The sequence below is a fragment of the Nycticebus coucang genome, chromosome 19 (genome assembly GCF_027406575.1).
Source record: "Nycticebus coucang isolate mNycCou1 chromosome 19, mNycCou1.pri, whole genome shotgun sequence".
NCBI classification, from domain to species: Eukaryota; Metazoa; Chordata; class Mammalia; order Primates; family Lorisidae; genus Nycticebus; species Nycticebus coucang.
This window is the reverse complement of record NC_069798.1, coordinates 12,019,208-12,044,490: the sequence shown is the minus strand read 5'-3', so window position 1 is coordinate 12,044,490 and position 25,283 is coordinate 12,019,208. Positions and strand designations below refer to the sequence as shown.

The 25,283-nt window shown below is 47.1% G+C and overlaps 1 protein-coding gene across 3 annotated transcripts in view; it reads right to left on the bottom strand.

Moving 5' to 3' along the window:
• The window catches only part of ENOSF1 (enolase superfamily member 1), a 33,052-nt gene extending 7,769 nt beyond the window's left edge, over positions 1-25,283 (bottom strand). The window contains exons 1-12 of one of the 3 annotated variants that reach the window (XM_053571150.1): positions 25,111-25,247; positions 21,328-21,435; positions 19,225-19,333; positions 13,297-13,412; positions 12,330-12,416; positions 11,969-11,995; positions 9,247-9,319; positions 9,093-9,131; positions 8,564-8,646; positions 6,827-6,861; positions 4,055-4,142; positions 2,530-2,664 (exon numbers count right to left, since the gene is read on the bottom strand). In XM_053571150.1, the coding sequence (XP_053427125.1) occupies positions 2,530-2,664; positions 4,055-4,142; positions 6,827-6,861; positions 8,564-8,646; positions 9,093-9,131; positions 9,247-9,319; positions 11,969-11,995; positions 12,330-12,416; positions 13,297-13,412; positions 19,225-19,333; positions 21,328-21,435; positions 25,111-25,194 (984 nt within the window). In that variant the 5' untranslated portion in view covers positions 25,195-25,247. Of the gene's footprint in view, positions 1-2,529; positions 2,665-4,054; positions 4,143-6,826; positions 6,862-8,563; positions 8,647-9,092; positions 9,132-9,246; positions 9,320-11,968; positions 11,996-12,329; positions 12,417-13,296; positions 13,413-19,224; positions 19,334-21,327; positions 21,436-25,110 lie in introns of those variants that run through there. The other 2 variants (XM_053571151.1, XM_053571152.1) reach the window with 2 other exon arrangements.

The following is a 25,283-nucleotide window of genomic DNA, read 5'->3' as shown; positions in this document are numbered from 1 at the left end:
ACCTGCCTTAGTTTCTTCCCTCCCGGTCCTCATTTTCACACACTCCTGGCTCAATGCCCTCTCCCGCGGCTGCAGGTGAATCCTCTGGAATCCCAGCCGTCACCATGCCACTGGAGAAGCTGCAGTGGCTCACTCCACTGGGCGCACCCTCTGAGCAGACAGACCCCACAGCCCGGCCCACATGCCAGCCTTTCCAACACCCCCTTGGCGTGTGCCCAACCTTCCCTCGGGTATCTCCACTGGCCCCTGCCATCTCTGCAGTGGCCCCCATCTTAGGATGCCCCCTGAGGGGAATGGCTTCCCCCCTGTAAGCAAAACTTGGGAGGGTTAGAGCCTAGAAGAGCTTGTGAGGAGTCACCTCAGGTGGGCGAGGTCAGGTCTACACCAGGGCCTGCTGGCACCCTGCAAGGATACCAAAGAGAAAAGGCGGGGGGGACTCAAGGTGAAAGTCTTGTCCACCCATCAGAAGGGTGGGCTTCTGTTTGAATAAAGAAGGCTGTGGGTGCCTGTGGTCCCTCACCCATCCCTCACCGGTGGCTTAGCTGTCCATGTCAACTCTAGCCTCCCACCTTGGGCTGTCCCTGTCCTAGCCCATACTCTCATTCTCCTCTGTGAACTCTGTCCCCCACACACGGCACTTGGTGCCCTGGCTGGCACCCTAGTAGGACCTATGAGTTTACGTAGGTGTCCCTTGTAGAACTCAAAACTAAGGCTCCTCCATCAAAGTTAAACGTTTACGATCAACACACAAGGGAGGACAGTACAGTTATGCAAATTCACCTCAGGAAGAAAAAATAATCCCAGACACGGCTTGAACATAAGCCCAGTGAACGTAGTCACGTGTCTGAATGACAGGGGCATGTTCTGAGAAATGTGTCATTAGGTGGTTTCGTCGTGGTACAGACATCAGGGTGCACTTACACAAAGCCAGACAGTGAAGGTGGCTACACACCTGGGCTACCCAGTGCAGCCCAGGCCTCTAGGCTGCACACCTGTAGAGTGCTAGGTGTTGACTGCTGTAGGAAGTGTAACACATGGTAGGCATTTGTGCATCTAAATGTATTTAGACACAGAAAAGGTGACAAATTGCACTGTGACATTACAATAGCTATGTCACTAGGAGATAGGAATTTTTCAGCTCCATCATAATCTTATGAGACCACAGTTGTATAACTCAGTCCTTCATTGACTAGACATTGCTATGTAGCACATGACTGCACTGACCCAGTTAGTGTGCGGGGGAAAGAGTCATGAGATGAAAATACAAAAGGTGCTTCAGGCTGGGCGCCTGTAGCTCAAGCGGCCAATGCGCCAGCCACATACACCTGAACTGGCGGGTTTGAATCTAGCCTGGGCTCGCAAACAATGCCGGCTGCAACCAAAAAAATAGCCAGGCGCTGTGGCAGGCGCCTGTAGTCCCAGCTACCTGGGAGGCAGAAGAATTGCTTAAGCACAGGAGTTGGAGGTTGCTGTGAGCTGTGATGCCACAGTACTCTACCCAGGGCGACAACTTGAGGCTCTGTCTCAAAAAAAACAAACAAAACAAAACAGGTGCTTCAGAGGCAAATGTTGGCTGGGCCTGTAACCACACGGGAAGGATGAGGCTTTAAGACTGAACGTGGGGGTGGCACCTGCGGCAAAAGGAGTAGGGTGCCGGTCCCATATGCTGGAGGTGGCGGGTTCAAACCCAGCCCCGGCCAAAAATAAACCACACACACACACACACACACACACACACAAGACTGAACGTGTCAGGGGCCAGAAACAGCGTACTGGAGCTTATAGATGGACATATCGGACAGTCGTCACCTGACACCATCACATATTCAAATCCCACAACCAATCCCTGTTCCAATTTCTCATCCAGCAGCCTTTGGCTTACTACAGCTTATGAAGCTTGCTCTGGTCAGAGCAAAAATTTACAAGTTATAGTTCTCTTTACAAATTAACCACTGGCAATCTGGCTTTGTAGACCAGTGCTGTAAATTGGAATAATAGAGTCTGCCCCTGATTCATGGAGTGCTTCTCAGATGTCCTGACGTATCAGGTTCCTTCTAAACCCAAAAGGCAGAGAGACGGCCCTGGTTACAGGGGGTCTGTTTCCAGGACCCTTGGGAAACAGACAGGCATCTCTTCCTGGGAGGCCTGACCTTCACATTAGCTTTTCTTCTGAGGCATCTGGAGAAATCTACACTCTGTTTCATTCTGGGTAAATGAAGTATTTTAATGTCATTCCTATCATTTCTATATTTACAAAGTATGGGCACCATGTCTATTAACCTTCAAATTGCTGACAGTGATTGGCAACTTAACTTTCTCTAAAACAAACAGAAATAAGGGCGGTATGTAAACTGCAGTGGATGAAAGGGTGCCAGGTCTGTAACTTCCACACTGTCACACATTACAATTATTTCAGCTACTTCATCAGGAAAGGTAAGAGGGAACAAGTGAAAGGATTTTAGGATCTATCACCAGGAATCGGGAAAACTAAAAAAACAAAAATACCCGCTGCAGCAGCAGTTTTCCCACCTTGGAGATGGCAGCATGTCCCAGAATGTCATCGGGGGAGGTTGGCTCCTCAATCCACAATGGCTTGAACTCGGCCAGCTTGGACATCCACTCCACTGCCTCGGGCACGTCCCAGCGCTGGTTAGCATCCATCATCTGCAAGGAGAGACCCTTTTTGGTGAGGTCTGTGGCTCCCAGGGAGGAGGTGCTGTCCTTATGCCCTCCACTGCTCAGCAAGAGTCCCTAACATCTCTGCTGAGGCCCCACAGGCCGCCTGAAGCAAAGGAGCCAAACAGCATCCGTGAACCTGGGACTTTGGCTACCCATACTGTCTTTGGAGGAGATGCAAGTTGTCTGTAGAGCCCCTGGGATGTGCGGAAGTGCCCTGGGCTGGGCCATGGGAAGTGCTCCCCAGCCCTGGGGCTCTGGCTCCATCTGCATTTAGGTGTCCCCCAAACACGTGTCCTGCAGTGTCAATTCTGTTTGTAAGAACTGTTGTTTATCATATGCTGAATCATTATGCGGTCAACCCTAGGTTGTTTACTATTGCCCATGATGTGTTTGGCACAATCAGAAGTTGCCCAAACTCCACCATTAATGAAGTACCTACTCCACCGGGTACCTTATGAATTTTGCCAGTTGATTTTTATAATAACTCCGTGAGGCAGTTTATATTGACCCATTTTACAAATGAGAAAACTGACACGCAGAGAAGTAAAGTAACTTGCTCAAGAACAAGACAACAATTAATTCAAGCTCTTGACCCTGGCATTGGCTCTCTGGGTACTGCTCTCCCTCCGAGAAGCCAGGAGCTGGCTATGCTGGATTAAGGATAACCCCTCTGTCCAGCTCTTGTCATGCTTGGAGCAGACAGACACAGACACGGAAATCTCTGTAGAATGTGCTAGGCGGTAGGAACTCCCTCAAGTGACACCATGAGAACCAGAGGACAGTATGCTCAGAATCAATGTTTATCATAAAGTAGCCAGGGTTTGGGTGAGGATGACCTCATAAAACAAAAGCAGCATCAAATCATGTTAAATAATGGAACTTCTGACATTAGGTCAAGGACTGTAAAATTTTAACTTATGAAACAAGCCTCTAAAATTTCATAAAAAGTATCGTTGTGACTTTATGAAAAATATTTTATACACAGTAAGAAATGCTTTGTAAAAACAGAAGCTCAGGAATGACCAGTCCTTACATGCATCTCAGCCAGAGGCTCACATTTCTTCAACGGCTGCCTGATGCCCACCTACCTGCTCTAGGAGGGGAGGTGAAATGATTGATACATCAGGGCACCAATGGGAGACAGGTTTGGTCAGGCAGGCCAGAGTTAGCAAGAAGGCCAGATACCTACCCCTGGTCTTATTTAATTAGTTTTTTTTTTTTTCAACGAATTCACCCACTGCAAAATTATAGAGCTGTACTTCCTCTGACAATAAGTTTTAAAAATCCCAATGTTCTTTAACCCATGCCTGAAAACAGCTGTATGCTGGGCCTGGCCAGAGGCTTGTCTTTCTCAGTGGTGTGCGAGGATAGTTACCAAAGTTTTCTCCGGTCCAATCATGTCTCTGATGAGTTGGCATCTCCGCATGTCATCCTGGACATCAGCACCAACCTTTACTTTAAACCTGTGAAAGACATTGGTTTTGTAATTGAACTCTGTCCTTTGCCTTGGCAGACACCTGGATTTTCTGCACAAGTGGCCATCTCTGTTAAGAATTCACAGGCCGTGTTTTTCTAGTGACCTCTTGCTCTTTTTCTCCATCTTTAGACAAAAATCAACCTGTGAACTTCATCTCTTTATTCAGTGTCTGGGCAGGAACCGGAGAGAGTAGTGAGATCTGTAGTATAACTGAGTTTCTGTTGTACCATGGCAGGAATTAAATAGGAAGAAAGCCACAGAAAAAACAGGCCAACAAGGGGCACCAAGTGGCTGCATTTGTATAGCCCTTTACAGAGAGAGCTTCCTCTTAAATGAACTCAGTGAGAGGAAGGCATAGGAATGGTCTGTTCCCAAGGTGCAGGGGCCCAGGCTGGAGAGGGGAAAGTGACTTGGACACACAGCTGAGCAGCGGGGTGCAGCTTGAGCCTCTGTGACAGACACCACCTCTGGCCACTTGCAAGGAGCTCCTTAGCCTGTTCTGAGTTCAGCTATTCTCTTGGACGTGGGCCCCTACATGCATACCCCATGACTCTGCTGTTGGAAGAGTATGTCGCTGGACTGAGGATGGCACTGGCACGTGGAGGAGGGGTTGCCATCCCGAAAGGCTGGTATCTGCTCCCTCTCACCCCAGCCTCTCCCTGGAACACACTCCGAGTCAAAGGTACCTTTGGGAGCAGTGACCCCGAGGCTCCAAGCAGAGCCTAGGACACTCTGAAAGTGCTGGACCTCTCTGCCTGCGGAGAGACCCGGCTTGAAGAGTGCCCCACACACTTAGCACCTACTGCCGTTCTCTCCTGTGCTCCCCACTAATCTACTAATGACATTTTTTAACAGCTGGAGCTTCTGCTACATGATCTGTGGTGCTCAGAGCGAGCAGGTGGCCACAGGCTCTGAGTGCCAGCCTGCCTTGCTGGGAGGCCCTGGAAATCTCTCCCCAGCCTTTTCCGACTTGCTAGATACAATGCTCAGCCTCCCCTGGGTATGTAGAGGGAGGGCAGGAAGCCGGCACTTTCCGAGTACCTGCTCTGAATCCCACCTGTGCCAGTTTTTGTCAGCTATGGCAACTTTGAGGAGATCCATGCATTACTATTATTTCTATTCATGGAGGAAAAAATGAAGTTCAGAGAGGTTTAGCAATTTTCCCATGATTACACAGCAAGTACTCGCAGGGGATGAGGAGAAAAAGCAAGATTTGATTCTAGTTTCATCAGAGTGAAAATCTCTTTCCAGTACTTCAGGATGCCTCCTTCAAGTTCTCACTCCCAAGCCCAGCATGCCGGCTCAGGCCTGTAATCCTACCACTTTGGGAGCCTGAGGCAGGTGGATCGCCTGAGCTCAGGAGTTGGAGACCAGCCTGAGCAAGAGCAAGAGCCTGTCTCTACTAAAAATAGAAAAATTAGCCAGGCACTGTGGCAGGTGCCTGCAGTCCCAGCTACTTGGGAGGCTGAGGCAAGAGGATCTCTTGAGCTCAGGAGTTTGAAGTTGCTGTGACCTCTGATGCCACAGCACTCTACCCAGGGTGACAGAGTGAGACTCTGTCTCAAAAAAACAGTTCTTACTCCCAGCCAGGTACAGGGGCTCATGCCTTTAATCCTAGAACTTTGGGAGGCCAAGGCAGGAGGATCACTTGAGGCCAGGAGTTCGAGCATGAGCAACATAGCAAGACCCTGTCTCTACAAAAAAACCCAGAAAAGTCCCCCAGGTATGGTGGCACATGCCTATAGTCCCAGCTACTCAGGCAGCTGAGAAAAGAGGATCACTTGGGCCCAGGAGTTTGAGGTTGCTGTGAGCTAGGCTGATGCAATACCACTCTAGCCTGGGAGACAGAGACCCTATCTCAAAAAAAAAAAAAAGTTTTCACTCTTCAATCCTTTGTTTAGCTAAGGCATTAAGAAATTCGGTGTTGCTCAAATTGCACTTCTGACACGCTCCTGACTAATGCTGGATCTCCTATTCCACAGACACATGGAGCACCGCCAGGCAGGCAAGAAGCCTCGTGATATATTGCAGGCAAAAGCGTCACCCTGAGCCGCTCTGCTGGACTCAGTAGCGACTGGCTCTAGAGAGATGGCCCCTTCGTGTCCTGCCCTGTCAGGATTCAGGTCACCGACAATCACAGCTCATCCAGAGGAAGATCCCAGGATGCCTGGGGCTCTCCAACGCCATGAAAGACTACCCAGTGCAGACAGTCAGTCTGGAAAGGAGATGGCCTGGGGCGAGGCAGGAGAAGCCTGGCTCCTGGTAACTCCGCAGAGAAGAGCTGGGACCAGTAAATGGAAGCCACATGTTTCCCAGGTTAAAGACTTTTCTAACACTCAGAGCCCTCACACAATGGAAAGTGTCACAAAGCCAAGTTTGCTGCCTCTGCAGATGTTCAAGCAGAAGCTGAATCGGGGCTTGTCACTGATGGTAAACAGTGGGTTTCTAGTCTAGGTTGGTGCTTGAATCTCCAAGGTCTCTTTCAACTTTGACTACGTGCTAGAGATCTAACAAGGACTCCCGTCTTGTCTTTAGAGAAAGAGTGAGCCTTGGTGGAAAAGTCTCTCATGTGGCCCACGTGCCAGAATGCTTCCAGCCTCGTCAGCATCTTCTGCTCCTCACCTCCTGTCCACTGGCATAGCCAAGGCCATTATCACACGAGTGACTTACCTGGTCCAGCCGTCCTTCAGCGCCTCTGTGCAGAGCTGCGGGGAGAGGAGCATACGCCATCACACGCCGGCCAGCTCCCCATGGCCTGGCCAAGATGGCAGATGTTTCTGGTCTGAGTTTCACAAACATTATGGTCAAAGCATAAAACGGAGGGACAACTAACCATGTGTTGTTGAAATTAAGAGCAGAAACAGCTTGGCCAATAGTTCATAACTCTTTCTGACTTGCTTTCCTCATCCCTGTGGGAACCACTTTTTTAATTGTTACAACACTCCTGGAACAGAAATGTAGCATTAATATCCCTCTTTTTAAAGCAAGAGTGTTCTGTGGTTCCCATAGAATTAACCAATGTTAAGAGTAACTAGCAGAAGCCAGCCTTTCTTCCCCCCGCACTACCCTTCTCCCTCCTCTTCCCCCCCCTTCCGCTCTGCCTTTTCCCCTCCTTGCCTCCCCCTCTCCCTCTCTGCCCCTGTCTCCATCTCCCCTCTCCTTCTCCCTTAGCTCTAGCTGAGAACAGCATGATGAGACGGAGTAACAGACCATCCGGGTGGTGACCCGCATGCCCTGTGCTGGTCACGGTGCTCTGAGCACCACATAACTTATGTTTATCTGAAGCCTCACAACTACCCCATGAGATAGGAATTACTTCCCCATTTCACAGTGAGGAAACTGAGGCTCCACATGGTTAGGTGACTTGCACAATGTTACACAGCTGGCTCCGCCTGGGAGTCAAATCCTAGGCTGTCACCTTCCAGAGCCCAAGGTGGTACTAAGTCACAGGGTTCCTGTGCCCCCAAGGTAAAGTTTTGCTTTTGCTCATGTAGAAGTACTTTCAGATAAGGCCTCTGATCCAAAATGATTTAGAAAGGCTAACAAGAAAATATTAAGTCTCTCTTAGGACTATAATGCCTGTGTGATGTAAGAAATATACATTTGATCTCTGCCCTTGTCCCCACCCTCTGTCCCCCATTTTCTGGCACACAGCTCCCAAAACCCTTGGTGTCTCCTGAGTGGTAAGAGTGTCTTTCATATGAGAATGAGACCTAGGTAGCTTCAAGATGTGGGCTGTCACCAGAAAGACCAAGCCATGATTGTGGGGTTGGAAACTTTAGCCCCATCCCCACAGCGAGGGGAGAGGGGGTGAAGGTTGAGTTGACCCCTGGTGGCCATGATTTAACCAGTCCTGCGCCTGCATAATGAGGTATCCTCAGCAACCCAAAGCTTCAGGGTTGGTGAACATGCAGAGATCCGGGGAGGGTGGTACGCTGTGGGGGACCCAGAAGCTCACCCCTCCCCAGAGGTCACCCTAGGCATCTTCTGCAGTTGGGCTGTTCCTAATATGTATCTTTCATAACACGTGGGTAGACATAATTCTGGCTCCCAAAGGAGGAGGTCATAGGAACCTCAACCTGCAGCTGGTTGGACAGGAACAGGACCATCAGGAGCACAGGTCACCACAGGTCACCACCTTGCAAACGGTGCCTGAGGTGGGTAGCCCTGCAGGACTGAGCCCCTAGCCTGTGGGCTCTGATGCTAGCTTCAGGTAGACAGTGTCAGAGTTGAGTAAAACAGAATGCCCAGTCGGTGTCTACAGAAAAGTGGAGAACTAGCTGGGGTAGGAAAACCCCCCACACATCTGGTGTCGTAAGTGAAGTCATGAGAAGTGGAGTGAATTTAGAAAGGAGAACCATCTTTTCTGTACTCAGCCTGTCTACAAAACCAGTTCCACGTGCCCACCTGCTTCAGCATGTCATCTGAGTACCCCAGCCAGGCACAGGAAGTTGTGTAGGCAGGATAGCCATGTGCCAGCATGTGCTCTTCTGTGAAAACACGACACTCATCAACAGTTCGTACTTTCCAGGGACCTTTGGTGTTAGAACTGCCTGCAGCTAAGCCGCTGCTCTGTGGAGAAACCCGCTGGTCTTCGGACCCCTCACACGCCCAGCCACCAGCCCAGCCACGATCACACTCACAATCGGGAACATTCTGAGGATGTCAGACCCAGGTGACCATGATACCTTCTCCATGCCCCCCTCCTCCAGGGCCCTCCTGGATCCTACAGGATAACCCTACGGCTAAATTCCTTTAGCAGTGGCTGAAGAGAACTCTGCAGTCACAGGTCATACCCAAGAGGCTTCGTCATATGGCCTGAATGTCTATCTGAGGCCCAGCTGCTGGATACAGGGCATTTGGAAGGACAGTGTGCACCCCCAAGGACAGGGCACTCAAATATTAGCAAAAACAAGGACATTTTCTCACAACCTACCTCTTTCTTTTTTACCAACTTGACCTTTCCGCAGTATTTCTGGAAAAGATAAAAAGCATCGCTGGGTGTTTCAGACAGCAAAGTACACCACACGGAGCAGGCACTGTGGGACACACCAGCAAGCCCCCAGCCGCATCCCTCAAGCACAACTCACCACAGGCATCCTCCTCAGTCAGGACATCGGTGATGTACCTGAAATCTATGCAGGAGACCAGCGTCCTGGGGTCCTGGCAGAGCAACAGGGTGGGAAAGGCCCAGGCCAATTCACAGGCAGATTGTGCTTCTGAGAAGCTGCTGACACCTGGGGCTCAGCCTTTCCTGGAAGGGGCCTTTGGGCCTATGTGAGTTGTCAGATTCTGACATTCCTCAGGGCAGAGTCCTCCACAGGCTCGTCATGGCCCCAACAGAGGCCTCAGACTCTCGTGCTCTGACCCGTCACTCCTCTCCTTGCACTGTCCCACCACCATGGCTTCCCAAAGGAGGAGCTGGCACCAGGCAAGCACTTGGAAGGAGGTAAACCAGCAGACGGGGGCCTGCCCCTCTCCCTACACCTCAGGACTGTCTGCCCTGAACCACGAGGGCAGGGGGGTGGGACTCGAGCAGCTCAGCTGAATGGGAAGGATGGCTGCTCTTTGCCAGGCCACCCAAGGGCAGCCCTGAGCCCACTGCTCGCTGTACCACAATGCACCATGACCTTGGGCAATTTCCTCTCCTGTCAAAGGGTGTCATGTGCTTCACTGACAGGAATACAGTAGAGGACCCAGGAGTGCATGCCAGCCCACATGGCAGACGTCTTGGCTGGGCCTCGAGCTGAGACCCTACTCCGCACCCTGATGGAACAGTCAGCTGGAAACTAATCAGTTGCTCCATTCCCACTCAGGTCTGATGCTGTCCAAGAACATGCTACTGTAACTGTCAAAAATGTTTCTTTTTTTTGAGACAAGGTCTTACTGTGTCCCCACCCCTGATAGAATGCAGTGGTGTCACCACAGCTCACTGCAACCTCAAATTCCCCTGCTCAGGTATTCTTCCTGGCTCAGCTTCCTAGTAGGTGCATGCCACCATGTCTGGATAATTTTTCTATTGTCGTATAGAGACAGAGTCTCACTATGCTGCTCAGGCTGTTCTCTAACTCCTGGGCTCAAGTGAAACTCCCACCTCAGACTCCCAAAGTGCTGGGATTACAGGCGTAAGCCACTGTGCTCAGCCTGTCCAAATCTGAAACACTCTTTCAATCCTGACATTCTGCTTCTCTTAAGTAGAGTACTGGCACTGTGGCTCAGCACCTGTAGCTCAGCAGTTAGGGTGCCAGCCACATACACCGGATACGGCGGGTTCAAACCCAGTCTGGGCCAGCCATACAACAATGACAACTATAACCAAAAAACAACAACAAAAAAATAGCCAGGTGTTCTGATGGGCACCTATAGTCCCAGCTACTTGGGAGACTGAGGCAAGAGAATTGCTTAAACCCAAGAGTTCAGGTTGCTGTGAACTGTGACACCATGGCACTCTACCAAGGGCGACATAGTGAGACTCTGTTTCAAAAAAAAAAAAAAAAAAAAAAGAGTATTGGTATTGAAAGAGGGAACAGAATCCTCACAATAGGAAGTCCACAGGTAGGATCTCTGGCACCTTTCTGGTGGCCCTCAAATCATTTCCTTTGGGAGGCCACCTCCTGCACCCCTGTGAACAGCTGATCTTAAGCCTGGATGGTGGCTAAACAGGTCCAATCCTTCTCCTTCAGATGGCCTCATGTCACAGTCATGTCAGAGAGACAATGTGACAATCTCCTGTCTTCACTACCCTCCAGAGGAGGAGCGAGGTCTACTGGTCCAACAGTCTTCAAGGCCATGGTGTTCTTAGCTTTTGCTTAATTTTGCTGTCAAATAATAACAAAGGCCTTCATTTGTGGACCACTAGGGTTTCAGTATCTATCCAAGGCATCATGCTGAAGCAGCTGAAGCTCAGAGTGGGTCAGTCAGAGGCTCAAGGTCACTCAGCTAATCAGTCAGAAGCCCAGATTCAAAGCCAGCTCTGCCTGGGTCTGAAGCTCACTCCCCTTTCACCTGCTCTGAGTTTCTTCCTCCTCAGCAGCCAGGTTGCTCATCCTTGGCATTAACAGGTCAAGGAGAAAGAAAACAACCAAATGTGTTTGCAACTCGGTGTTAAGTCCTTTCCCTGCTGAAACTTTCTGACAGAGACAATGACAGTCCAATCCTGCTTTTATATATATATATTTTTTTAGAGACAGAGTCTTACTTTATCACCTTCGGTAGAGTACCATGGGGTCACAGCTCACAGCAACCTCCAGCTCTTGGGCGTAGGCGATTCTCTTGCCTCAACCTCCCGAGTAGCTGGGACTATAGGTGCCTGCCAGAATGCCCGGCTATTTTTTTGTTGCAGTTTGGCTGGAATTGGGTTTGAACCCACCATCCTCGGTATATGGGGCTGGCACCCTACTTATGGAGGCATATGCGCCACCCGACCAGATGATATCTTAATACTAACATTTTACTTTTCATGCTTTATGAAGCACTTTTCTCAACCGGCTTTAATTCTATGAGGTTCTTAGAGAAGATGTGATGATTCTCTTTTCACAGATAGGAAACAAAGGCTCAGGGAATTTGCATCATAGGTTCCAGATGGGGGAGGGAGGCTTCCCACCAGACAACCTGCATGAGGACAGCCATCTGTAACGTCTAATATTAGAAACGTCATAATGTATTTTACTGGGTTTTGTTTGTTTTTGGCTCTATCACCCCCACAATGCCCAGTAGATAGTCCTGAATATATGTACTGATTATCAAAAGGCAAGCGATGCATGAAACTATTTCATTTACAGAAACATTTGTAATATTAAAGATTCTACTTACCATGTCTACAAGCAACTTCCAGAGAGGCTTGAAGGAAAAAGAAAAAAGATTTGTAGAACCTATGTGTAAAGAACCCATTTTTCTCCTAACAGTAAATGAGCTTGCAACAAACTCTGGCTGCCAGACATCTGGTCCGCCCACCATCTCCAAGGCTGCCCGTGCCTTCCACCGTCCTCCTCTTTTTCCTACACCTACAATTTCCTAACTACTGCCAGTATTTCTCCAGAAAGAAACAAAATTAAAGGAATTCTCTTTATTTCCTTCTGAGGAGCTGCCAGTGTTTGCCTTTCTAGATGGCTGCCTATAGAGAGAGCCAGCCGTGCTGCTCCCCGGAGCCACGGCTGTTTGTGAGACGAGTCACCTTTCCCTCCTGCTTGGCCCACAGGTCCCACACGGCATTGAGCACGGCTGCCGTGGCCAGATGCACCACGCCTTTCTCCGGGCCAATCTGATGGAGAAGCAAAGCACAACGGCACTTCTTAGAAATGGAAAAGACAGTAAGGTCTTCTAGTTAGGGCGATGCAGTTCAAGAATTCAAAGACAGAAATGAACACTCAACGGTTAAGGTTTGAAAAAAACAGTTTCTAAAAAAAAAATAATAATAATAATTTCTAACCTACAGAAGAGTAGCAAAAATAGCAGGAAAAACTCTCTTTTCCTCTCTGTATTTGTTGTACATCTACACTTCTTTTTTCATAACTATTTGAACGTAAAATTGCAATAACATGCTCTTTTTACCCCACATACTTCAATGTGTAGTTCCTAAAAGTGAGGACATGCTCTTACACAACCAGAGTACACCGATGGCCTTCAGGGAGCATAACACTGAGAGAATCCTCACGTGTAGAGGACAGTCGATAAGCAAGCTGCCAGGAACTTGCTTATAAGCAAGGAACGTGGGTTCCTCAGCCACGTACTTTATTCTACCCTGATCTCTCTCATCCAGAATCACACATTGCATTCGGTTGTCATGCCTCTTTTGTCTTTTTACGTAGAATTTTTCTTCTTCTTTTTCAAATGTTATTGACATTTTTAAGGAGTAGAGGCCAGTTGACTCTGACATTCTTCATACATATTGAAGGATGACATAGCTCCTTCAATATGGGTTACTCTGGGATTTCCTTCACGATTAGATTTGGATTATACATTTTTTAGTACAAACACTACATAAGTGATGATGTTATTTTGTTTCATTGTTAGGGTTTTTAACTTTTACCACTTGGGTAAGTTCATTGTTACAAAAGGGCTGTGACCCACAGGTTGAGAACCGCTGCCTTAGACCTCAGTAATGTTACATATAAAAGCATTTTGTAACATAGGGCTCTTACCCATCTGAGCTGCCCATCACTCGTGAGCTGCCTGTAGAAGCCTCTGAAGTCACCAACAATGTCCTTGAGGTCCTTGTTAAGCACATGGTGGGCGAGGGCATTCACAGCACAGACAACTGTTAAAAAAAAGGATTTATTTCTTGTTTATGTTTTCTTAGGAAGTCTGTAAAGTTAGAGATGAAAACACCACAAACTGATGTGAACATTTTATGAAAAAATTTAAATCCAAAAGGTATATGCTTTTTAAAATTTCTCCAGATATGTTTTCTGTGGTTGTCATAACATGTATCACCCAAGTAGAATAGCTGTTAACCCATATATATACTGAGCTAAAATTCCTGAGTAGAGGAAACACATTCTGATTGGTTGTCATTGAAACCCATCCAAAAACACTGATCTGAAAGTTTAAATAATGTTCCCAATTTATCTTCCCATTCACTTTGCAAAGGGTTTGGACAATCAGATCAAAAGCCAAATGATGCTATGTCATTATTCCTAAGGAATAAGATATCTCTGACCTTTTTCTTTTCTTTCTTCAAGAGACAGAGTCTTGCTTTGTCACCCAAATTGGATGACATAGCTCACTGCAACCCTGAACTCCTCGCTTCAAGTGATCTGCTAGCTTTAGCCTCTCAAAGCACTGGGATCACACAGGCATAAGCCACGAGACCCAGCCTGATTTAAAGAATTTTAAAAAAAGAAAAGAATAGGGTGGCGCCTGTGGCTCAAGGAGTAGGACGCCGGTCCCATATGCCGGAGGTGGCGGGTTCAAACCCAGCCCCGGCCAAAAACCACAAAAAAAAAAAAAAAAAAAAAAGAAAAGAATAGAAAATACCATGAATGAACAACATAACAAAGTATTAAAGATTAAATGAAGACAGTCATAATGGCTCACACCTGTAATCCTAGCACTTTGGGAGCTAAGGTGGAGGGACTGCTTGAGGTTGGGACTTTAAGACTAGCCTGAGCAAGAATGAGACCCTGTCTCTACTAAAAATGTGAACTCTAGGTGGGTACAATGTGGGTACAATGGCATAGGCCTTGTAGTCTCAGCTACTTGGGAGGCTGAGGCAGGAGGATCTCTTGAGCCCAGGGAGGGTGCAGTGAGTTTTGATGATGCCACTGCACTCCAGCCCAGGCAACAAAATGAGACCTGGTGTCAAAAGAAACAAAGAAAAGGTTAAATGAAATTTATTTACAATTAGCATAATATTTAAATGTAAAATGTTAAAGTGCATGAGACCATTTTTCATAAACATTACTACTGACTTGTGATATACTATGATGTATTTTTCATAAGTAGTTTGAAGGTTAAACTTAATTTGGGTCAGCATTACTATCAATTATTTTATTTTTGGTGCTTCACTTTTAAAGGCTTTATTGTATTATTTGAGATGAAGATTAAGTAAAAAATAATATGGAAAGAACCTCCGATCCTTTGCCTATTCTAGAAAACATTTAGTCTATGTATAAATGACCAAAATAATTAGATCAAGTCATTGACTTAGCTTCAAAGCAAGAAACATATACAAAACATTTTCAAAACTTGTTTGGTGTTGCCATTCCTTCAATACTAAATTTTTTAGATCATTTAATAGGACAGTTGTAGAGGAGATAGTTTTACTATCAATCAGATCCTTATGAGAACAACATTTTGAAAGTAGAACCACCTGCTCTTAAGGACAGTCCTGGGCTCTGTATGAGACAACTCTCGGATGACTGTCTGAGAGTTGACTTGTTGTAAAATGAAGCATTTGTGGATAAACCAGCCATTCCAGGCTCTCTAGGGCCTTTGTTTATGGGATACACAATCATTCCATTTCAGACATTCATTCCCTAGAATTGGGAATAAATGGAGTCCTCCTTGCTCCTTGATGGTTGATGCTCTTGAATTAAAGAAAACTGAGGAGTCAGTCAGCGACCTAGAGTGAGGTATGTTATTCTCTACATCAAACTTCCATCTCATGGATCTGATTATTGCTATAAATCACCAACTGAGCACACCTTTTTGTTTGCATGGCAGTAACAAGGGCATTGAACACAAGCTAAGGATGATCTCATCTTTGATGACTCTAGGACATCAGGACAAGCAACAATATATTCATCTCTAGAATGTGGGTTTTCCTTGCTCAACATGAGGCTGCTGTAAGAAGTTAACTGAAATTTGCTATATTCAATAGAAATTTGGGTTGTGGTGGTCAGACTCCAGTGTGGAGAGCAGCCCATTTCAGGTCTGCACATGTGATGGGATGGGTGGGAAATCCATCTGGAAAATATTAGCCCTTGAAGGCTTCTTGCTGACTAAATCCAAGAGTCTTCTCCTGTAACTCTAACTGCACAGAGACCCGAATTCACTTGGGCAGTAAAGCCTGTGGATGACCTAGCATGTCTGTGCCTGAAGACTCTTCTGTTGGTCTATTTTAAAATTCTTCATTTTTCATATCTTTCTTTTCTTCCTTTTTTTTTTTTTTGGAGACAGAGTCTCACTTTGTTGCCCTTGGTAGAGTGCTATGGCACCATAGCTCACAGCAACCTCAAACTCTTGGGCTCAAGAGATTCTCTTGCCTCAGCCTCCCAAGTAGCTACAGGTGCCCACCACAACGCCTGGCTATTTTTAGAGATGGGGTCTCGCTCTGCCTCAGGCTGGTCTCGAAATCTGAGCTCAGGCAATCTACCTGCCTAGGCCTCCCAGAGTGCTAGAATTATAGGTGTGACCCACTACGCCCAGCTTTTTTTTTTTTTTTTTTTTTTGACAGAGTCTCAAGCTGTCACCCTGGGTAGAATGCCATGTCCTCATAGCTCATAGCAACTTCCAACTCCGTTTTTCTATTTTTAGTAGAGATGGGGTCTTGCTTTTCCTCAGGCTGGTCTGGAACTCATGAACTCAAGCAATCCACCCTGCTCGGCCTCCCAGAGTGCTGGGATTACAGCTGTGAGTCACTGCTCCCAGCCTTATCTCTTTCTTTTCCTATTATTTAAACTAACTTGGTTTACATTGTACATATCATTATACATGTCCAAACCCACAGAATTTCCAACCCCAAAAGTGAACCATACTGTAAACTACAGACGTGGGGTGATTCTGGTGTGTCAGTGTGGGTTCAGCAGTTGTAACAAATAGCTTGTTCTGTGGGGAGTGTTGATAATATGGGAGGCTGTGCATGTACCCGGACAGGGGTGTATGGGAAATCTAACTTCCACTCAGTTTTGCTGTGACCCTAAAACTTCTCTGAAAAAATATTTTAAAAAAACAAAGAAAGGAGAAAATGAATGATTAGTTAAGAACATTTAATAAAAACATGAGTTGAAAAAAAGGCCCCCAAATGCTACAAAAACCTCCATTGGTCTATTCTATACATTTTCTATACATTTAAAAAACAACCTTCCCCTGGCTCGGCGCCTGTGGCTCAAGTGGCTAAGGCACCAGCTACATACACCTAAGCTGGTAGGTTCGAATCCAGCCTGGGCCCGCCAAACAACAAAAAATAGCCAGGCACGGCGGGCACCTGTAGTCCCAGCTACTTGGGAGGCAGAGGCAGGAGAATCACTTGAGTCCAGGAGTTAGAGGTTGCTGTGAGCTGTGATGCCATGGCACTCTACCCAGGGTGACAGCTTGAGGCTCTGTCTCAAAAAAAAAAAAAAAAAACAACCTTCCCTCTCTTTCTCTCCACAGTAGGGAGGAAAGTGCACTATTTTCTTCTTATTATTATTATTTTTGATCATAATAGAATGATCAGGTCAGTAAGCTCATAAAGCCCACAGGAAAACCAGGATGAGCTAATGGAATTTTTCATCTTTAGCACGAGAGGGCTGAGTAACAGCATCTTTAGTGAGACTCCAGTGAGTAGTAAGGTTAAAGTTAAAATAGGTTCTGTCACGCTGTGGTCTGAAAAAGGCGGAAGCCAACAACATTAGCCCAGAAGAGCCATTATTGGAGTCATGAAGAGATACTGATTTACCCCTGCCAGAGGCGCCCACCAGGACAGCTGGGTGGGGCTGAGGAGGGGAGGAGGGTCAGTGAAGCCCCCAGACCCCAAGCTCAGCTACCATTCCAGAAGAGCTTCCTGTCTGAATGCTCAGGGTCCCTCTGCATGCGTCCAAGTCAGCATATTTCAAAGTATAGGCTGTTGACAGAGAGTGGTTCCTATGGCCTATCTCATAATATCTTTTGTGAGCTCCCTGAGTTTTATGCGGCCTTGGAGGGCCATGCTGTACGGTTTGCAGTATGGAGAAAGGCAACGGCTTCATCAAGTACTCAACTTACAATCAAGGGACAATTAAAGCCACAGAACAGCCTGAAACACAGCTCATGAAGGGATCTTGATCAGCGGTTATTACACTGGGGAACACTTTAACAGTAAATTATTGACTTAATGTGGGGAGGAAGGACTGAATGGCAGCCTGGGCTCCTCCATCTGCCTAACAAATTTCTATTCATTCTTACCTCAAGACACGACCACTGCTCTGAAGCCATCTCTGAGCTTCCTGGACCAAGAGAAGAAATCCCTTCTCTCTGTGTCACTTGTACACACTTTTTAAACACAGCAATTGTTACGCTTCACTATGATCATTAAGTTGTGCTCCTCATACCTCTTAAAATTACTTCTCGGGTGGCTGGCAGAGCCCTGACACATAGGAGCACTCGCAAAGTCTGTGAAGGACTGACCTGCTGGTTGACTCACTGCCAGAGCTGACAGCAGTTGGAACAGTGGCCACCTTGGCGGTATCCACTGAGAGATCAAGAAAGGCTCCCTTGCTGTTGACACACTCACACACACACACACACACACTCACATACGCTTTCCTTATCTGCTCAACATTAAAATCTCTCAGCTGGGTAGATTTTTATTCTACAACCAGTGAGAGGGTAAATACCCATGGGAGAGGTCTCCCATCACCAGCAAAATGAGAGAATCTCTTTCCCTCCTGCCCAGCCCATTACTCTTAATGTATCGTCATTTGGCCTCAGCCGCCAATGGCTTGTTCAAATTGATCTGGCAAAGGTCACCTTGGTGTACTTCTTGAATTTTGCACCATGTGCATGTGTGCATGTGTTATGTATCCAAAAAGCACTGCATTAAAAGTTCTGCTATGAGATCAGACCTTTCACAAGCTTTGTGCTTCTGATAAGCAGGAATCTGGATTTTGAGACCAGAACCTGCCATTTTCCTCCTTTGTCAGCAAAATAATAAATTTCTCTTTCCCTGTCTTCAAACTAAATAAATAATACTGAAGAGAGAGTACTTTGGGCAGTCAGGGAGTTCTGCTGTGACTTGCTAGGGATCTCTAAGAAACAAGAGGGTCCAAGATCACCACTGAGATCACACTCAGCTCCGAGAAAGGTTATATCATATTCAGTGTCTTCTGTTTAAGAAAATAGGAAAAAGAAAAAGAAATATATGTACGTATGTATATATTTGTGAAATATATATATATTTCATATATATATATATATCTATATCACTCAGCATGTAGCCTAACGTCTGAAATTGGGCAGGATCAAAGGTCTTTTCTGCCATGAAAATAAGTGAGGTTGAAACCACTTTGCTGTGAAATACTTTGAAAAGCGGGTAGACTGTGCGCATCACAGTAAGCCCTGCCGTATAAGCTCACACTTCCTCCCTTAAAAGCTCTACAACGGCTGAGGGCTAGAAGCAGGGCAATAACATTGCCACAGTCTTCATCTGACACAGAGAAGCGGGCTGAGAGCCAAGGATTTTTTAGTAGTAGGCTATATCAGACTATGAGGAGAGAGGCCAAATTCTGCCACTTTCAAATTTCTCCCAACAAAACAAATAACAAACCATGAAAACTTGTTTTTATTCACTTTGAGCACTATATAGACCCAGAAAAATAAACGTCAGAATTGAAATCTAAGTAAAAAGTAAGTAAAAAGCATTCTGGAACCACAGGGAATCTTTGACTCACCAACTTCAGTGCCTTTGCCCAGAGTGAAGGTAATTCCATAACCTTTGAGTCCGTCGTCTGCATCTGTCTCTATGATGACGTAGGCAGCTGAGTAGTCAGGGTCTGTGTGCTGTGGGAGAGAGGCCCAGAAGATAACGAGGAGAATGACATGTCCCGAGGACAGACAATGCCACAGGACTCTTCCTCTGATGGAACCCTGATGTACCCCAGAGAGCATAGGGGCTATGAATGAAAGAATGTCTTCCTGCAGGATGCACATTATTTCAACAGGTACTATTAGGTCAAATTTAAGGCTCAATTTTAAATTCCAGAGTTTTTACTCACAGCTGTGCCTTTTTTTTTTTTTTTTTTTTTTGAGACAGAGTCTTACTTTGTTACCTTTAGTAGGGTGCCATGGTGTCACAGCTCACAGCAACCTCAAACTCTCAGGCTCAAGTGATCCTCTTGCCTCAGCCTCCCGAGTAGCTGGGACTACAGGTGCCCACCACATACCCAGCTATTTTCAGAGATGGGGGTCTCACTCTTGCTCAGGCCTCAAACTCCTGACCTCAAGCAATTCACCCACCTCAGCCTCCCAGAGTGCTGGGATTATAGGCATGAGCCATGCATTTGGTCAGTTCTTTGAACAGTTACATTTACAAGCAGCTTCACATTGAACAAACCAAGGTTTCAGAAAGCTTGTCCATACAATTGGATTGATCTCCCTTATAGCACTTTACAGCAGAGCTGGAGATACAATCGCACAAGCTCAGAGGAGACTGGCAAAAAATGAAGGAGTAAAGCCCTGACCCAAAACTCTGTGTTTTTATTTTGTTCTATGCTATTTTAACTTTCTACTATCAAACAGTATTTTGAAAACAAGTGTTTACCAGTCAGTTGTTAGGAAATTCAATGCCACTTACTGATTGGGAGATGCAAAGTTTTTGTTTTGTTTTGTTTTGTTTTTTTTAAGAAATAATAAGAAGTCTGTCTGCAGAGATTTAGCATATAGTGGGGAGAAAAGGTTAACTCACAGAACCAGCTGAGAACAAGCAAAGAGTACCAGGTTCTGAGCAAAACGAAGTGTGGTTGGTTATACGCAGAGCCGATGTTCAAGGGAGACGAAATAGAACTTGAGGGAATTCCTGGGGGGACAAAACCATCTGGATGGCGAAGAGGCGCATGAAAGCATCCAGGAAAGGGAGAGCAATATGACACCCAGGGGCTTTTATGGCACAGAGAAACAAAAGGCACAGGAGGGCACAAAATGGAACAGGTAGTGAGAGGACAGATAACGGAGGTCCCAGAAATCCAGGCAGAAGATCTGAACACGTTAATAACGAAAATAGGATGTGACTACTGAATAATTTTGCCTAAAGCTGTGGCAAAAAAATTATTACTGTGGTTGCTACTATACAATTTGATTTATGCTACGCATACTATTCTATGAGGTTTACACGGTTTAATTTAATCCTCATGACAAAATTATAAAGTAGGCACTATCATCCCTATCTTAGAGATGAGGAAATGAAATGTTTCTTTTTCTTTTTGAGACAGAGTCTCACTATGTCGCCCTTGGTAGAGTGCAGTGGCATCACAGCTCACAGCAACCTCCAACCCTTGGGCTTAAGTGATTCTAGTCCCTCAGCCTCCCAAGCAGCTGGAAGTATAGGCACCTGCCACAACGCCCGGCTAAGAGGAAATGAAATTTTAAGAGGTCTAATGACTTGTCCAAGATCACATCGATGGAGGCAGAATTCAAATCCCTGCCTTTAAGGGTCTGACCTGTGTCTGTGTCAGAGCACAGTGTTGGGAATTCGGTGTCAGGCATTGGTGAGCACCAGCTATGCATCAGAGATGGTGCCATTTGCTGAGGGGGTACAGATAATGCCTGACATTGAGGAAGTCACAGTTGAGAAGCCATGGGTGCAAGAACTCTGATGTAAGGCAGAGCATGCTGGGAAAGATGCAAACTAGGAAAGACAGGTGGAGAATGCTATTGGCTGAACCCACTTGAAGCTGGAAAAGGCTTCATGATGAAGACAGCACCTGATCTAATGGGTCAAAGAGGAGGAGCTTTGTGGCAGTGGGAAGAGACATAAAGGATCTGGGAGGGAAGATTACCTTAGGCAAGGTGGCAGTGCAGTGCAGGCAGAAGAGGGGACTGGGGTGTGCTAAGAGCTGGTGACCACGGGGTTTGGCCCAGCTTCGGCTTCTGAAGCTGAAATGAAGCTGAGAAGGAAACTCCAAAAATTAAGACTTACTGGCAGTTTCTAGGTTACGAGGAGAGGAAGTGATGGCAAAGTGGCCTTTCTGAAGGTCGTGAGGGTCAAAAGGATAAGCTGAGCCCAAAGTGACTTGAAGCTGTCAAGCCCCTATGACTGGCAGATCGATCCTAGAAGGGGCAGGAGGGAGAGAGCGGCAGTGTGTGGAAGATGATGAGTCCCGCAGACGGCCCGAGGTTAGCACGAACGTGAGGAACAGCAGGAAGGGTCCAGGCGGCAGCCAGACTGGAGGTGACACAGCAGATCTACAGATGAGATCTGGGGGTCTCTGGCATAAAGGCAGGCACTTGAAGCCATGAACACGGACACAGGGCCTTGATAGGAGCATTCCAGGAGACAAGAAAGACATGGAGGCCTAGGCTGTGTCAGGAGGAGCAGTGAGAAAGGCAGGGGCCCTGTGGGGGAAGAGACAGTGGGAAGAGGAGGCAGCATAAGCGTAGCCGAGGATGAAGGATGCTGGAAACAGAAATAACAAGGGCAATTCCAAGAGAAGGATGGAAAGAGAAGCCGATTTCAGATTAAGGAGGAAGCAGAGGGAAAGGATGGCAGCAACAGGCACTGAGTTCGGGGAGGAGGGGCAGATACAGAAGGGAGCTAGAGAGGTCTCAGGGATAATTACAGACTAATCCAAAGTGGGAAGCCCTGTCTGTGTGGGAAGGAGAAGGAACTACTGGAAAAGGAGAGACTGGTGAAAACGGTGGAGGAGGGGATGAGAACAGGGGGCCTCTGGAGTTAAGAAGGGGAGGAAGAAGGACCCAGAATAGGTTACCCTTGAAGCAGGGTGTGGCTTAGTGAACAGAGGGAAGGATGACAGCGCAGCTGTCTTCAGCCTTCTCAGTGATGCTTTGGACATCTTCTAACTGCTCAGGGTGCAGGACTAGGAGCTGGAGAGGAGAGAGGTGTCAAAAAGCCACTCCAGGGAGCTCACAGACAATGAGGAAAGAGGAAAAGCATTGCTGAAGGTGGCCATGGGTCAGATGGTAATGGGCTGTGAGCTCATGGTCCTATAGCTCTCTGGAAGCTTGTTCTGTGCCTGGACAAGTGATCAACTTGTAAATACCCACAGGCCTGAGCGCTCCACATTTCTAACAAGAGGGATAAATAGCAGGAACCTTTAGGAGACTCTGAGGACAGTTTCAGAGCTCTTTTATGAAAATAGCCTACTTCTGGGTGGCGCCTGTGGCTCAGTGGGTAGGGCGCCGGCTCCATATACTGAGGGTGGCGGGTTCGAACCTGACCCTGGCTAAACCGCAGCAACAACAACAACAACAAAAAATAGTTGGGCATTGTGGTGGGCGCCTGTACTCCCAAATACTCGGGAGGCTGAGGCAAGAGAATCGCCTAAGCCCAGGAGTTGGAGGTTGCTGCGAGCTGTGACGCCACAGCACTGTACCAAGGGTGATAAAGTGAGTCTCTGTCTCTTAAAAAAAAGAAAGGCGTTGTGGCGGGCGCCTGTAGTCCCAGCTATTCGGGAGGCTGAGGCAAGAGAATCGCTTAGGCCCAGGAATTGGAGGTTGCTGTGAGCTGGGTGAGGCCAGGGCACTCTACCGAGGGCCATAAAGTGAGACTCTGTCTCTACAAAAAAAAAAAAAAAAAGAAACAAAGAAAGAAAATATCCTACTTCTGTTAGGGAGGTTCACTCTATGCTAAGTGCTGAACACAGTCTAACATGTTATGAGGGTACATGAAGCCACCACCTCAGAACTGCAAAGCAGCACATTCTAGCAAGACAGATCTATCTCCCAAAGACAATGCTTAAGTGCTTTTGAGCTTGCAGTACAGGTGACAGATAATCTTCCTTCATCCAGGGGAGAGGCCCATGGACAAATTTCATTTCTTATTCTATAGTCACCCAGGCTATCGTATCACTTCAGAAATTCAAAATCAAGTCTAAGTTAGAGTTCCTTCTGTTTCAATTTCCTCATATGTAAATAGTAATTATAGACAATTCTTATTGAGGGCCTTCTCTGTCTCAGGCTCTTTTTAGGCATCTCACTTACATGAAGATTATTATACTCATTTTATGGAGAGAAACCCTAGCCTTGGAGAGATTACGTGGCTCAGAGAGGCACAGGCAGTTTCACTCGATCAGTTGTTTAGAATTTACAAGTCAGTAAAATTTCAAACATTTGGATTCAAGTGATCCTTTTGCCTCAGACTCCCAAGTCACAGGAACTACAGGTGTGCACCAATACATCTGACTTTTGTTCCCTATTTTTAGTTTTGCTCTTGCTCAGGCTGATCTCAAACTCCTGAGCTCAAACAATCCCCTCACCTCCATTCACCTCGGCCTCCCAGAGAGCTAGGATCACAGGTGTGAGCCACTGCACCTGCCCTCTATTTAGCACATTTTAAGGAGAGGCCTTTATGAAACATTTTAGGTCCACAAAGAGCACAGATAATATAATGGACACCAGCTTGTTATCCATCCACTCAGTTTACAAAGTAAAATATTACAGTGTGAACTAGAGCCCTTGGGGATCCCTCCCTGACCCCACTGCCCCTCCTCCTTACAGGACAATTTTCCTAGCATTTGATGTTTCTCACTCCTTACTGTTTTTCTGCTGTGGCCATCACAGAGGGGCCAGTGGGGTAGAGGCCCCCTTAAGACTCGAAAGTAAGTCTCCTACTATCTTTAGGAACTACGGCACTGGATGTAGGGGTAGGGGAGAGGCCACAGAGGGTCTTTCCAACAATTCTCAGTAAGGGAAAAAAGCTCTTCAGCAAATCTCTAGGAGTCAAAGTCCTGGAGTCAAAGTTACTTTATCACATCTCTTAAGACTGACATTTGCGGGCGGCGCCTGTGGCTCAAGGAGTAGGGTGCGGGTCCCATATGCCGGAGGTGGTGGGTTCAAAAAAAAAAAAAAAGAAAAAAAACACAACAAGACTGACATTTGCGTAACTCTCTCAGTGACAAATCCTTTCCATGTTTGCAGGCAGTTTCACCAGGGCATCCTCTCAGTGACCCAGAGTTATCACTTGCTTGGTGTTATCAGCCTGTGACACCTTCATTTCGTAAATGGGCCCATAGGTCCCGGAGAGGTTTGGGTCTTCTCTAAGTTACTCAGCAAGTGGTACCACCACTCAAAACGCCCAGCCTCGGGCCTTTTGGCTTCCAGCACCACAAATCCCTTCAAGTCCTTGGTACAGAAGCAGTCAGCTCTGTATTTCAGGGTTTCATTGGTGGGGACCCAACAAAACCATTTTGCTGTTGTTGCATATTATGTACTGTACAATTTCCAGCAAAATGGGAGTCATACATGTAAAACCAGGACGTTGTAAACACTGGGAAAGAGATTTAAAAAGTGGGCGGCGCCTGTGGCTCAAAGGAGTAGGGCGCGGGCCCCATACACCGGAGGTGGCGGGTTCAAACCCAGCCCCTGCCAAAAACTGCAAATAAATAAATAAGAGAGAGAGACTTAAAATGTACAGAAAAAAAGAGAACCAAGGAGTATGGACAGTTTCTGGATACTTATACCGTCAATCTTCCCTCACGCCCGCCTCCCACTTCACAGAAACTCGATTTCCAAAGTTGGAAACCTCCCCGGACCCGCTGGGCACCCCCTCAACCCCCGCCTCGCGCGCGCGCCTAAGCGGGCCCGGGTCGTCGGTCGGCGATTACCATGGCGTCCGAGCCGTGGCCCCCAAGCGACGTGGGAAAGCGCACGTCGCTGACCGAGAGCCGAGAGACCCTGCCGCGCACCATAACCGCGCCGTCCGCTCGCGTCCGGGTCCGGCTGCACCAGCGAGCGCGGCAGGACTGACTAGGCGAGCCGGGGCGCGGCGGCGGCGCGG